This window comes from Rhineura floridana, chromosome 14, assembly GCF_030035675.1.
Source record: "Rhineura floridana isolate rRhiFlo1 chromosome 14, rRhiFlo1.hap2, whole genome shotgun sequence".
NCBI classification, from domain to species: domain Eukaryota; kingdom Metazoa; phylum Chordata; class Lepidosauria; order Squamata; family Rhineuridae; genus Rhineura; species Rhineura floridana.
In genome coordinates, this window is record NC_084493.1 from 2,137,041 (window position 1) to 2,152,885 (window position 15,845).

Sequence of the window (15,845 nt, forward strand, 5' to 3'; positions counted from 1 at the left end):
ATCAAAATTCTGATATTTGAGTCTTGTGTTTTGCCTGAGGTCACATCCACACCATTCATTGAAAGCACAGTTCCCCCAAAGAATCCTGGAAACTATAGTTTGCCCCTCACAGAGCTACAATTCTCACTACCCATAATAAACTACCAGATACTTTGGGGGAAGCCAGTGTGCTACAAATGAATGGGATGGATGTGACCTCACTGAATTTGGGGGCAGATATGTGTGAATATGAACATGTTGGTAAGAAGGCCTCTTCCTTCATTAAAACTAAATAACATGGAGAACCAAAGTGGTGTAGAAGTTTGAGTGTCGAACTAAGACCTGAGAGACCAGGGTTCAAATCCCCACTCTGCCATGAAGCTCACTTGGTGACCTTGAGCAAGTCACAGTCTCATAGCCAAATCTATCTCACAGGGTCGTTGTAAGGATAAAATGGGGGGGAGGATAACCATGTACACTGCCTTGAGCTCCTTGGAGGAAAAGTGGGATATTAATGTAAAATATATTTTAAAAAATTAAACTATCAAACGTGGTTACTTTTTAAACATCCAGTGCCCAGATCCAGAAAAAGGAATCTATGTGAATGAAGCAGACCTCTGCACATACAGTATTTTCTGGATGAGGAACCAAAGGCGTACATTGAATGTGCATTTGAAGGAAGGTGTCCTCTGTCACCACACTGCATTTCTTCCGACTGGAAATCTGCATTCTGGCATAATGAGTCAGATCTGAGTGTGAATGATCATAGGAGGTACCTATTTTGGGACCTTCTTCCTGATGGTTCTGTTTGGAAGGGGCAGGGAAGGGGCATGCTGTACCAGGGGCCAGCCCAGGACATTTTGTTGCCTGAGACAGAAACTGACTGGGCTGCCACTTGAGTCTCACTTCAGCACTGGTGATGCTGCAGCATCTTCCACTTCACTTGAGGTGGGAGGCCAAATTTGGGAGCCCAGGAGGGGCCATGTGGAAACAGAGGGGAATGTATGGCTGGGGGCTCCCGGGGAACAGCTGTTAAATTAAACTAAAATTGGACTCAGATGACTTGGTCCGTGTTCTGTTCTCGTTCTCTCAGGCTACACCCTCAATTCACTACACTGCATTAATTTTGTACCAAGTACTTAATGCTGAGAAATCAGTGCCTTTTTGGTAAAAATAAATAAATACATAAATTAGGTGCCAGTACTCCTATTTTGATAAAAGTGCAATGGGTGCCAGCACGAAGTGGCTGGCATGGGCAGCTCCCCCCAAAACACATCCCGTGCTGGCGCTCCTTGCCAGCATGTACTGTCACAAAAAAAGTCCTGCGTAAAGTTACACTGGGAAGCGATGGGCTGCCTTCAAGTCGATTCCGACTTATGGCCACCCTACGAATAGGGTTTTCATGGTAAGCAGTATTCAGAGGGGGTTTCCCATTGCCTTCCTCTAAGGCTGAGAGGCAGTGGCTGGCCCAAGGTCACCCAGTGAGCTTCGTGGCTGTATGGGGATTCAAACCTTGGTTTTTGGCATCTGGCTGTTTTTCCATCAAGGGTGTCTGACAATCCCTGAAGTGCTGTTCTCTTTTGTTCTAGGCACCAACAAGAACGAAATATCCTTTGGCCTCGAAATGTCCCAGACTGGATTTTCATCACACATTGTGGAAGTGAGTGAATAACACTCTTGTTTTTTGCTGTTTCCTTCTGTGATTCATGTCTCTTTGGCGCATGGTTGATCTTTGTCAGCCTAGAGAGCTCTTGGTTTGTGACGGATGAGGCCGGTGTATGGTAGTAGATGATACCTGAATTATTTGTGTGCTGAGAAGCGAGAAGCATCTGAGGGTTCTTGTGGGCCAGAACAGCTAATTTCCTGGTGCAATTTGAAATAAAAGTTTTGAGCAAGGGGCCAGAAATTCTCAAATATTTATTTATTTTATTTTATTCAGTTTCTATACCGCCCACAGCCAACGGTTTCTCTTTGGCTCTGTATAGAAAGTGATTCCAAGAAATGGCCCCTTCGTTTATTTTTGAGAATGTGTTGACTGAAAACTTAGATGAAGCCTTTTTTAAAAAATCATTATGATTTTTGCCATCTCTGGGTCAGATTTGTTCCGGGCAGCATGCACAAACCTTCCTATGCCCTATGACCCTTCCTATGACCCTTCCTATGACCCTTCCTATGACCCTTCTATGAACCAGTAGGGCATGAGAGTCTTTCAGTGGCAAGAGATAGTTAGCTCAGCTGTTTAACTTCATATAAAATCAATTGTTAGAATGAGGAAGGTGTCATTTGGTTTTCACCCAGAAGTTTCTCTTATTAAACCTGCTTGGGTGTAAGCTGCCTTTGGCGGAAAGCCACCCACACCATCCAATTAAAGCATACTTAAAGCACATGGTATTCCCTAAAGAATTCTGAGAAGTGTAGTTAAGCCCTCAGAGACCTACGGTTCCCAGCAGCCTTAACAAACCACCGTTCCAAGGATTCTTTGGGGGAAGCGGTGTGCTTGATATATATGTGTGGATGTGACCCACAGATCAATTGATTAATACAATGTGCATTCCACTGAGAGTTTCTGGGAGAGTTGTGCCTCTCCCTCCTCTGCAACAGAGCCAAGGGTCATGGACGATGACTCTTGGATCCTATAGTGTAGTTGCTTGACATGCAAAAAAAAAAAAAAAAACAGGTGCATGCCAATGACTGCAGCTCCATCCTAGACAAAGCTACACCTGTTGAATCTCTGCCTGCTGTACTGCTGTTGAAGGCACAGGAGTCCAGGCCATACTGAAAGAAATGGTGACTGTCTTCTTTCAGCCTGTAGTACTTTTTGGGCAGAAGAGTAGCTTTGAATTGAAATTGATTTACTTTGCTGTTTTCTCAAGGACAATGCTGCTGCTCTCTCTCTCTCTCTCTCTCTCTCTCTCTCTCTCTCTGTGTGTGTGTGTGTGTGTGTGTGTGTGTCTTTTAAAAAGTTGTGCTGCCAAAATTGACAAGTCTGGAGGAACTGGCAGGTTGTAAAATATTTCACTTGCTGACTTGGCAAAGCTTCCTTGCACATTCCCAAACCTCTTTCAGATACTGGATGCTTCTCAGTCACTGTAGCTAAAATATACAGATTAGAGCCAAATGTGCTGGACAGTTCTGAATAACAATGCAAAAGTGATGCACAAGTTAAATGCCAAGGCAAGCTATATGGGTGGCTGTTCCTTGAGAGGGACAGAGGCTGGGACATGACAGAGCCGGGGAAATTTCAGGAAAACTGTCTAACTGCACCAAAAATTGCACATTGATTGCCTAATAGCTCATCTGTCTATAGTTTAACCTCCTACTGCAACAAAGGCGTACCATACACCAAAATGCTCAGGAAGATGAGCTCTGTCGCATACAAAAAGTCTTCCAAATCACCCACTCAAGAAAATTCCCCACACCATTTTTATGGCGTTTTCCATGTTTTCCCCGCCACTCTGTTCTTTATGCAATTTAATGTCTCTTGAAATAACTAAGATAGATGAATGATTGAAGTTTGAGGTTAAACACATTTCTAGTCTATAAATATTCATTGCATTTAGCTCTTTTGACCTCACCCCCACATCTCCCCCATTTATCCCACACACGCACTCCCCAGTTGTCTCCTGTACACTTGAAATTTAGAAGGTAAACTCTGGGCAAGGACCTTTCTTGTTTGCTTCTCATAAAATGTCCTCTCCCTCTCTCTCTCTCTCTCTCTCTCTCTCTCTCTCTCTCTCTCTGTGTCTTCAAGAAATATGAGGTCTAAGAATGCTGCCATCGTAGGGGGTGAGAACTAAGAAAAGAATTTTTTCCTTATTATTTATGAAAAGCATTTCTGTCCTGTTCTTCATTGCAAACAATTTCAGAGCTGGTTACAAGTTAAAATTTAATCCATCTGCATTAAACAATGATATATAAAGAGAAGCAAATAAAATACAACTAAAATAGCTGGAGGCAGTATGCTTCCAAATATCAGTTGCTGGAAACCACAGAAGCGGAGAGTGTTGCTCTTGCATTCAGGCCCTGCTTGTGAGCTTCCCATGGGCATCTGGTTGGCCACTGTGAGAATGGGATGCTGAACTAGATGGGCTGCTGGCCTGATCCAGCAGGCTCTTCTCATGTTCTTATAACAACCACCATCAATCTGACATTAAACTCCAGTGAAGAAGGCCTGGTTGGAAAGGCCAGTCTTTAGCTGGTGCCGAACAGTGATGATGCCAGTCAAATGTCAGAGGAAGTGTTTAAAAATCCAGTTCCTTCACCTGCAATCTGAAGCGGTACAGTCCTTTCTTCTGACTCAAGGCTCTCCCTCTTCATTTGGCTACATGTGTGTGCGATGTCTGATCACATCGTGAGAGGGCTACCATGGAGCATCCTGGGCCAAAAGTGCTTCCCTCTAAGGACGTCCATCTGGCCTGTGCCATCATGATAGCACCTGTAGAGAGGGAATGGGCACAATTCTAGCCCGCCTGCTGTTAGGACCCATCATGACTCTTTCTTGTAGGGTCACCCCTCTCCCCAGCAAGAAAGCGCTTTACCAACAAGATCAGCAGGCAATCTGTCAGGACAATATTTTCCCCTTGGGGTAGTCCCACAAGAAAGATCCTTTTGACATCCCCCCCATGTGGTTGTGAATAATGCCCAGAGAGCAAAGGGAAGCATCTGTTTCTCCCTCACACCTTGACTTTGGGAAGTATCTTGGCATATTGGGTTAACCCTTGTGTGTCATGGTTTCTTGTTTCCCAGTATAACTGAGTAGAAATATAATATCCTTTTTCCAAATTAAAATCAAGCCATTCCTTTGTGAGTGGGGAAATGAGTGCCTTATGACCAACAAAAGTGGCTAACACCCAAGGATCAGGCAAAAAGATTACACGCATATACGTGCACACACACACAATCCTATCCATCCTATTTACGTTATAATGTATAAATAACAGTAGAGCTACTAATAAATGCATAAAGAATGTGTGAGATGGACTGAGTGGCAGCCTCCTCCTGAGCTTTTCCTAAAGATTAAAAAAATTGCTTGGTTTGTCCCAATCTGATTCTGAATTTTAGACTGCTGAATTTTAGATTGCTCCTTGTGGTGTCATCAAGAGCACACCAGGGTGTCCGACTGCAAGAGCATGTATCCACCCCTCAGATCCAGAAACACTTCCGATGTCCCCTTCCCCTACATAGCCTAACCTTTCACAGGTTGCAGCTGTAGCGATAACAACCAGTCCAGCTCTTTTCCCACCTCCCTGGAACGTTAGCATCCCTGGCACCCAGGGAAGGTGAAGTTTTCTGGGCACTAAGGTTCCAGGCATCAGGAATGGTGGAGGCCTCTCAGGCCTCCAGATCTTCAAGTATACCACCATTGTTGCTATAACCCATTGCCAGGCCAAGCCAGGGTTAGCAGAGCAGTAGTGGTGACTTCTTCTCTGGTTTAGGTTATGATCCAAGCCAGAGAATAACTCTGGGGCAGGGTGGGGAGATGGCATTTATTGTTGGATACATGTAAGGATTGCAAACTGGGCAAATTCATGTCCTCAACTACCACCACTCAAATGTGAGCTTTACCTCTACTTAGATGCTGAATTCTGCTGGAAACCACAGGAAGGGAGACTGCAGTTGTATGCAGGTCCAGCTTTGGGGCTTCCCATTGGGGCATCTGGTTGGCCGCTGTGAGAACAGAATGCTGGACTAGGTGGGCCATTGACCTTGATCCAGCAGGCTCTTCTTACGTTCTTATGAATTGGAAACGCTACTATATAAAGCCATTGTGACGCAGCAGCGCATTAGAGCTTTAGGATGAAAAAATGTTGTATTTGTATCTGTGTCTCTGTGTGTGTCAAGCATACACATACAAATCTCTTAGAAATGGCCAGTAGCTCCTTGTCCAACTCTGAACATTTCCCCCCCCCCATGACCAGGATGGGATTTTGCTTGGAGCTGTAGGTGCATATGACTGGAACGGAGCCGTGCTCAAGGAGACCAGCAGTGGCAAAGTTGTTCCTCACCGAGAATCCTATCTCCAAGAGTTTCCAGAGGAGCTGAAGAATCATGGAGCATATCTGGGTAAGGAGAGTAGCCAGAGATGGCTGGGCAAGAGAAGCGTGGCAGATTTGTGCACACAGTCAATTGCTCCCCTTTGTACTGCGGACTACACAATGCTTAAGCAGGGACTTCGATGCAAGCAGTTCATTATCTATAGTGAACAAATCTCTGGATTGTAGCTAGCATCTGCCTCTGCAAAACATCAGCAGTCTCAAATTTATGGAGCTTGTGTGCATCACATGGTTCTTTCTTTCTTTATCCATTTGTTATAAGAATTTATATCCCACTTTTCCATACTCAGTGCCTAAACTGGCTGGCAAGCAAAGAAGCACAATGAAGTAACATATTATAAACATTACCAAAAAGAAAGGTAAGATTAACATTGAAAAAAGTTAGCAGCCAGTTAAATTAAAAGCCAGTAAACAGCACATCAAAGTAAAAATAGATGGCCAAGATTAAAACCAGTCCTTAGCAGTTTGGTGGACGGGTGGAAGGAAGGACCTCCCTCTATTTTGATTATAGAATATGGATCAGAAATGGCATTTTAAAAATTATGATTTATTACCTTGGCACTGGACCAGAGTTGTGCTATCTGTAGAGTTGCACCCTCTGCAATAATATGTTGTACTGCTCTCTCTCTCTCTCTCTCTCTCTCTGTGTGTGTGTGTGTGTGTGTTTTGTAGGTTACACTGTCACCTCAGTGGTATCAACAAGGCTTGACAGGATTTATGTAGCAGGAGCACCCCGGTTCAACCACACAGGGAAGGTTATCATTTTCACAATGCACACCGACCGAAATCTGACAATTCACCAGTCACTGAAAGGAGAACAGGTAAATGGTGTCATTGGGGGCCATTGGGTAGTATCCAATTAATGTTAGCGTGAGGATTTCTGCTTGTGCAGTGGAACTTCTGCCCCTCGTGTGCCCTCTAAATCTGTTCAGGGGGTTCCCCCACCCTCCAGAGAGATTTAGGGCGGGTGCAGGGCACACACAGGGAGGGGGTGGAGTTTTGCCGTGCAAGCTGAAATCGTTGCACTGATGAAAGAAATTACTTAGTGCTACATTCGATAGAACCCGTTGTTTCTGGAGCGAGCTAGGCTGGGTTTGAGAATGTCTCAGCAATTTATTCCAGTATAATACTGAACATTTCGCAAGGGGTGTGTTCAAGGGTTTGTGTCTACCCAAGCGTCCACTGCCGCAATTCTCAAACAAAACTCTGAATTCAGTGCCTGGAGACTCCCCAGTACCATTTTTAAGCAAGCGAACTTCCTGCCCGTATGGCTGCCGAGATACGCTTGAAACTGTGTGGGCACACTTTCGCAGTATCTTCTTCTCCAGGCGGATTGTGCATGTGTAGGGACAGCCACTGTTAGGACCTAACCTCCAAGGAAGCCATTTCCGCCTGTGACCATCCCTGTTTTCTACAGCAGGGGTAAAGACTCTTTTACAGCCTGAGGGCCACGTTCCCTTCTGGGCAACCTCCTGGGGGTCACATGCTGGTGGTGGGTGGTGCCAGAGGCAAAAGCAGGTACAGCAACAAACGCAAAGGTTTCCTTTGCAGAGTAGGCTTGTTTCTACCCACACTCACTCTATCCCTCATGCAGGGAAGTCAGAGGCATTGCCAGAGGTTGAGGACTCATTCCAGGCAGGCAAAGACACTCAAGGAGAGTGTGAAGCAGGGCCGGCGAGGGGTGTAGCCTAGGGAGAGTTTGGGGGGCCAGACAGAGAGGTCTGGGAGGCTGCATTCGGGCCCTGGCCCAGAGCTTCCCTACCCCGTTTCAACAGCAGTGAGTTCCATATGCGGGTTAGGAAGAAGTACTTTCCTTAGCTAGTCGAAGGCCTCTTGCCGTGAGGTTTCCGTGGGTGACCCAGAGGTTTTGCTTTTTGAGAACCTTGAGACAGCCAAATGGGGTTAGAAAGCATATCCGGTGGCGGCTGGTGGCTCCATGTCAGTGGGGCAGTGGAATCTGCTCCGGGTTTTAGTCCAAACTTCCAAAGAGCTGTCCAAGGTGATTTCAGCCCCTTGTACCACCGTGAAAGTTCGGACTAAAACCCAGGGCAGATTCTACTGCCTCACTGACATAGAGCCGCCAGCCGCCGTTGGCCATATCTCCTAGATATTTCAGCATAGACACAATTTTGTCTGTCAAGGAATGCCATCCTGGAAGTCAGTCAAGAAGCTATAGACTCAAAGACTGTATTTTACTTGGTGATGATAGCTTGAACCCCATCATAAATAAACTAATCATTCTCATCATATTCTCTGGGCAAAAAAGGAGCCAAACTCAGGAAGAAGCGACATCTTAGAGAGAAGCCGTCCCTTAATCTTCCAGCATCAAAGTTCTGAGTCTGTCTTTTTTATCCCAGGGGAAATGTCTAGACAAGGAGATGATAGATGGCTTCCGTTAAGAAATACTTCTCATTCCAGTAGTATCATTCTAGATGCCATTCATTTCTTGGAAGCAAGTGAAGATATTAAAATGCACAACACACACACACATATATAATTTTGTTTTTCAGATTGGTGCCTACTATGGAAGTGAAATCAATTCCGTAGATGTTAATGGTGATGGGGTCACTGATGTTTTGTTGGTTGGAGCTCCAATGTATTTCAGCGGAGGAAGAGAGAGGGGGAAGGTGTACATCTACACCCTTAAAAAGGTACTTTACTTCGTCTTGTGCCTACGAACACAAAACAATAAAAAAAACCTGTTTACATTTCCTGCCTTTCGTAAGAGAAGGGCTGGGCCTCAGTGGTGGAGCACTTGATTTGCATGCAAAAGACTCCAGGTTCAACCCCCAATGGCATCTCCAGACAGGGCTGAGAGAGACCCGGCCTGAAAACCTGCAGAGTTGCTGCCAGCAGAGCTTGGAAAAGTTACTTTTTTTGAACTACAACTCCAATCAGCCCCAGCCAGCATGGCCACTGGATTGGGCTGATGGGAGTTGTAGTTCAAAAAAGGAACTTTTCCAAGCTCTGGCTGCCAGTCAGTGCAGACAAAACTGAGCGAGAAGGACCAACGGCCTGACTTCAGCGTAAGCCGGCTTCCTGGGTTCCTAGGTTGTTCCCAGGTTAGTAGTCAAAATGCTGGGGAAAGGCCATAGCCCAGTGGTGGAACATCTGCATGCAGAACGTCCCTGACGTCATGGGAGGTTCAAACCAGGCATGACATGGATTGCACTTTTGCAATTCCTGTGCATATTTAAATTATGTAACTAGCAACTTCAGGGAGGTTTGATCAGAGGAGCAAGCCAACACTTTCTGCCACAGTTCTGAAAAAAAAGAAAAGAATCCCCTCTCCAAAGGCCCTACATGCATTTCAAGGGAAACCTCCGTTGGCATCAAGGACGCCTTCCCTAGAAATGCAAAGAGCACCTTGAGGGAGGCATGGACAGAAAAGCTTAAACACCCCATTCCCCACCCCCGGCCCTGAGTCTGCTCAAGCTTCCCTGCAGTCGTTATTGTTATATATATATAATGTGTACATTAAATAAGAACATAAGAATAGCCTGCTAGATCAGACCAATGGCCCATCGAGTCCAGCATCCTGTTTTTTCAGCCAGGTGCCCAAAAGGGAAGCCTGCAAGCAGGATCTGAGCACCACAGCAACTCTCCCCACTTGTGGAACAGAAACTCAGAGGGTTGCTGCCTTCAACGGTGGAGGTGTGGAACATGCCCATTGTGGGTAGTTCAGTCACACTCTGAACTGCATATCTGGTTTATCCCTGAATTGTCAAACCTTCTCCTTTCCGTCCGTTATCTAACAACATTAATTCGTAGCTATAAATAGCCTGGGGAAAGCTCAAGGGTCCACTGAAAATGCCTTTTGCTCGTTGGCCATCAGTGTGGCTCTTCTCAGGGCAATTTCCCTTCAGCCATCTGCCCCAGATGAACTGCAGAGGTTTTGCTCTCAGGAGTACTATTTTGGGAAAGGGCCACTCAGTTATCCAAAAACATAATTTGACTAGAACGGAAAAACAGACCTCAGCTCAATCCTCTGTTGTGGTCTTGGCCGACTCTTTTTTTGACTCGCAAAGGAAAGGGGTCCCAAAGAGAGGGAGGCTGTTTTTCCTGACTAGAAGGTCACTTGCAGAGCCTCAGTAGTTCTTTGTCTGCAGAAGTCCAGGCTGCGAAGTAAGAACAGAAAACAAAGGGGACAGGGTGGAAGGAAATCTTCTCCTCATCTTGGCCACCCGTGAAGCTTGCCCAAGATTTAAGACTTTGGCAAAGGTGGCAATTGGTAACATTACCTCCATCCCTCTTGGGCATCAGATGCATTCTTTTTGTGGGTTAGAAAAAAAAATTATGTATGTGTAATCAAGAATGCAAAGCAGGACAAGATGGGGGACCTTGATGCAGCCCACAGGCTAGTGGTTTTATTTGCCACCTAGCCTCTGTCCTCAGGCACCTTTTAGGGTAGTCTTTAATGTTTTGAATCCTCTAGTTTGAAATGGCTTTCTTAAGAACATAAGAGCCCTGTTGGATCAAGGCAAAGGCCCATGTAGCCCAACATCCTCTTCTCACAGTGGCCAGGCAGATTCCTCAACTGGCAGGCCACAAGCAGGACCTGAGTGGAACAGCACTTGCCCCACTGGTGACCCCCATCAACTGGTATTCAGAGGCATGCTGCTTCCAACAGTGGAGGCAGAACATCAGAAGAGCCTGGATGCTGGATCCGGCCAAAGGGGGCCCATCTACTCCAGCATCCTCTTCTCATGGTGGACAACCAGAGGCTCCAGAGGGAAGCCCACAAGCAGACTCTGAGTGCAACAGAGCTCTCTCCACTTGAGAATTGGTCCCAGGCTGTGGTCTGAAGGCACATAAGGCCAGCTCCCTGCTGAAGCTAAGCAGGGTCAGGTCTGGTCAGTGCCTGGATGGGAGACTGCTTGGGAACCATATGTAAGCCGCCTTGGGTTTCCATCATGAAAAGAAAAGGCGGGGTATAAATGTAATAAATAAATAATTTCTGGCAACTGACATTCAGAGTTGCCTCTGACAGGTCTGCTCTCTTCTTGCAGCCCTATGTGGCAATTTGCTGTCTTGTATTGACTTGACTTGCTGACTGATCGATGGCATTTTATTGTCCTTTCCTTTCCGTTTTGATGTATTAATATGTCCATTGCTTTGGGGGGCTTTTGGCTGAAAAGCGGTATATAAATAAGCCATACTCCTACCACCATTACTAAATGATTATGGTGTTTCATTTTGCTTTGACTTGCCCCTTAGTCACCTGGGACTGATCTTCCAGGCTGCTTCCACGTGAATATCTGCCATGGATTCATAGGGGACATGGAAAGCTGCCTTATGCAGAGTCAAACCATTGGTCCATCTAGGCCAGTATCGTCTACACTGACTGGCAACGGTTCTCCAGGTTTTCAGGCAGGGGACCTTCTGCATGCAAAGCAGGGCTGTAACCACTGAGCCACAGCCTCATCCCTGTAACTCAGGGCTGCTTATGCTGGCCATTTTTTCCTAGCATCCACATGATGTCGTCCCTATCAAAATGCCACCCTATATGACTCCTTTAATCCAGATTTACCATTTCCTTGGGGGTTTGGGGAGTGTTAATTTATCAGATTTTCTACAGAAATGGTAAATCTGGATTAAATAGGAAAATAACATGAATTGGCATTTTGATGAGGACAACATCATGTGGTCTGTGCACAAAACCTGCGTGCATAAACCGTACCAAGTCCATAATGGGTCGTGCGGATACGCTTTCCTAAATAGACCTACCCTTCCTTTCCTCTGCCTGGCACCTGCCTGCTGCCTTCCCCCCTCCTCTGTTGTCTTATTCAAGCAACTGCTGAAAATTCTCATCTCCAGTGGTTGATCCTCCCCACGCTGTCACATCTGTTCCTGTTCCTCTGAGGCTCTCTTAAGGCTTGGTCTATACAAACGGCAGATCACTTGATGAAACAGTTCAGTGGACGGCATTCATTCAGTCTGCAGGTGGGGAAACTGCAGGTTTGAATGCTTCCCCATTTAAAATAAAACTTGCTGCTGAGTCTGATAAAGGTTAAGCCTTTGCCTTAGTATGTGTTTTTTGAAATTATTTTAAAAATTATTTATGTATTTATTTGGGCTGTGCATGCCCCCTCCCCAATCCAGTGCTTCAGAGGAGCCCTGATCTGACCCGGGACAATCTGAGCCCCAAACTGAATTGGGTGGGGGGAAACATTGTTTAATGAGGGTTTAAAACCCTAACTAAACTTGCAGTTGGGAAGCAAGAGCCTTCGCTACCCCTCTCCTCACCATTCAACTCCCCCCCCATCTGACAGGCCCAGATCCCCCAGAGTGGACTCTATCCAACATGGGTTGATCTGGGGATGCATCAACCCAATCCATCCACATCCGGGGTCAACCCAAATTGGCCTGATTTGGTTCGGGATCCAGCCAGATCTGGTGCACAGCCTTAGCATTTATTGAAATAGTTTTACTCTGTATTAAAATGCTCAAAGCAGCTTCCAAGAAATATTAAAACAAGAAAATGTAATGAGCTATCTTTTTAAAAAATTCAGAAAGGCAGCCAAGCCACAAAGCCAAATGCATGTCAAAAGAGAGAGGTCTTCCTGAGACGCCAAAAAAATCCATGAGTGAAGGGGCAAGGCACGCCTCTGTAGTAGGGAAGGACTGAGAAGCCCAATTTCATCCTGGTTCAGTCTTGTTGCTGCTCAGTCATAGGTTCCTCTCATTTTGTGCAGAGGTCTTGACAACACACACAAAGTTGGATCCAAGGATAGTCAAACTCAGAGTAGACCCACTGCAGTTAGCAGATGTTACTAATTTAGGTTTATTCAATTTCATTTAAACTGTACACATTTTGTATGCACTTTTTAGGAAAAATATGTACTTACTAACCTTGATAGCCCACTTTTCAATATGTTTCCCTGCATTTATCCATAAAATACATTCTGCATTTTGTACACACCTTGTACATAAAATATGTAGCTTTGTGCAAACTTTTTGTGCACAAACACGGTATCACTAAATCTAGAAAAGTGCATGATCTCATTGGGAATTGCATTCTAATCTGCACGCAAGCAAGCAAGTTTAGGAGCATTAGCTCAGATCAGCCCACTGCGAAAAGCAGGCCAATTTAATTCTTCCCATCTCCCTGCTGCCTGGGCATGGCATTCCGGAGGTTAGGTGTGGACATGGAGAAGCTCTCATCTGTATCCCTCTCAAGGCCTGTCCAATTTTATGTGCTTTAACACTTCATTGCTCTGGATTAATCCCTTGCTTCATCTTGTCATCTGGGGTTTTTTTTCTGAACAAAAGCTTGTCTTTTCTGCCTACGCACTTCATTTTGTACCTTTTGGTTAAGAGCTTGGCTAGCTGTCAAGCGTGTTGCATCTATTTGCCCACTGTTTGCTGCAGAGCTTGGAAAAGTTACTTTTTTGAACTACAACTCCCATCAGCCCCAGCCAGCATGGCCACTGGACTGGGCTGATGGGAGTTGTAGTTCAAAAAAGTAACTTTTCCAAGCTCTGGTTTGCTGGTATATTTTGCTTCTTCACTTTTGCCTTTTCTTGGAAGGACCAATTTGTTTCCAATGGGACTCTGGAGGATTTGCCAAGCTACCAGAACTCCAGGTTTGGTTCCTGCATTGCTTCCGTCTTGGACTTGAATCAGGACTCTTACAATGATATTGTTGTGGGTGCACCTCTGGAAGACGAGCATCAGGGAGCAATATATATCTTCCATGGCTATAAGGAAAACCTTGTACGGAAATATAAGCAGGTACAGTTCGCCTGTAGTCTGAAGAGAGAAGATAATTCTTCTTCTTCTTCGTCTTCGTCTTCTTCTTCTTCTTCTTCTTCATCATCATCATCATCATCATCATTATTAGAATTCACTACCCGCCCTTCACTCAGAGGTCCCAGGGCAGGTTACAACAGTTTTAAAACGCACAAAACAGTTAAAAAACAACCTAAAAAATCACAGAAAATAGGGTGGGTCCTAAAAATATACATCTGAGATGTCGAAGGCCAGAGTAAAGAGGGTAAAGAGATAAGCTGAAATTTCTCAAACAAGAAAATTTCTGAGATTTTCCTTTTTTTCTTCCCCTGACCCCAGAAAAAGGCCACTTTGCAGAATTTTTTGCAAAATGTTCTCCACCACATCTTTTGTGGCAGCCGTCATTTCCCCTGCCCCCCACAATGCCCTGGAACAATGCTAGGTATAGGGCATTGCAGAGGATGCAAAATGCTGGCCAGGATGCCAACATACCTGCTGTTGGTGCTTCTTGTGATAGCAGAGGGGGTGGAGGGGAAGAAAGCTATACAACTGCCAACACTAGTGGTGAGCTCCTACCCTGGGAAACTATTGCAGAGTTTCTCCTCCCCTTGGCTCTCCCAAGGTCTCTGCCCAAAAATAGAGTGTTTCAAGACGTTATCTGTTCACAGTTCTAGTTCCAGTGCAGGAAAGCACAGAGGAGGACCAGAGGCAGTCATAGGGGGAGGCCCTTCCTGGGAAGAGGGCGTGATTGTTAAACCACTCTGGGAACTGTAGCTCTGTGAGGGGAATTGGGGTCTCTTCTCAACTCTCAGCACCCTGAGCAAACTACAGCTCCCAGGATTCTTTGGGGGCAACCCTGACTGATTGAAGTGGCGTGATCGTGCGTTCAATGTAAAGTGCAGATGGGGCCCCAGATGAGTTCCTTCTGTGTACCCACACTGCCCGGCTTCACTGCCACCCTCTCCCTAAGTAATCCGGGTAAGCAGCAACGACATCTCTGTGGGGAGGGCGGCTCTGCTGCACCACCCCACCAAGCTGGCCACTCCTGCAAACACAGAGAGAGATGTACCTGTCGAAGTGTTTTGGATCTACGCACTTCCGAAAACATACCGCCACTTTTGAACAGGGTATGTTTGCACCAGAATGTTGAATGGGATTTTCTTCTGTAATTTTTCAGAGAATTGCAGCAGCTGACCTTTCGCCGGGTTTAATGTATTTCGGGTGCAGCATCCACGGCCACTTGGATTTGAATGAAGATGGGCTCATAGACCTCGCCATTGGCTCACTTGGAAATGCAGTCTTATTATGGTTGGTTTGGGCAGATTTATGGTTGCGTAGGCCAGCTTTCATAGGAAGGCTTGCTTGCCAAATCTGACTACCACTCTAATCTTACATATGTGCATAGCTGGATATATACAACTGCAAGGAGGTTTAAGTCAATGTAGTCAGAGCAATGTCTGTGGCTGGACTGCATAAAGTGTTTCAACAGTTCTTATCAGAGTTGTTAAAGAAAACTTAGTTGCTGATCTTGTGTATTTAATCAATTAAATCTGCACATACTTGTCTATAAATATAACAATTATTTGGGAAAAAATCCCGAATTCTCCTTATTTAAGATTCAAATGTGTCTCAAAAAGCACCCTCTTACAATAACTCTTCTTTGCTTTTGCATGCCATTGGCATTTGACCTTATAGTCTCTGAAAAACTCAAATGGGCTCAGTAATGTATCCATTAGCACATCTAAAGTATTAAATGTAATTTTATTATATAATAGCTAGCAATCATAAAACACGATTGAAAACCATCATGTATGGCAATAAAATATCCTTAATACATTCCTGGCATTCAGATCTTGTACTAGATCTTTCCCAAATGCGCTTCAGCCTGTAAAGGTCGTCTTCAGTGGGTACTTTGAATTTTTGGAGGCTGGATGGTCCTGAGGTCCTTTGGCATTCTTGTAAATAATAAATCGATCGATCGATCGATAGATAGATAGACAGATAGATGAATTGATAGATAGATCGACCAACCGACCGACAGACAGACAGACAGACAGACAGATAAAGGAAGCCATGAACCTG

The 15,845-nt window shown here is 45.3% G+C and overlaps 1 protein-coding gene across 1 annotated transcript in view; it reads left to right on the forward strand.

The window, feature by feature from the left end:
• The window catches only part of ITGA11 (integrin subunit alpha 11), a 102,448-nt gene that overhangs the window by 52,331 nt on the left and 34,272 nt on the right, over positions 1-15,845 (forward strand). The window contains exons 10-15 of the mRNA XM_061595536.1: positions 1,569-1,639; positions 5,898-6,042; positions 6,705-6,853; positions 8,543-8,683; positions 13,563-13,766; positions 14,941-15,071. Coding sequence (XP_061451520.1) covers positions 1,569-1,639; positions 5,898-6,042; positions 6,705-6,853; positions 8,543-8,683; positions 13,563-13,766; positions 14,941-15,071 — 841 coding nt within the window. The remainder of the gene's footprint in view (positions 1-1,568; positions 1,640-5,897; positions 6,043-6,704; positions 6,854-8,542; positions 8,684-13,562; positions 13,767-14,940; positions 15,072-15,845) is intronic.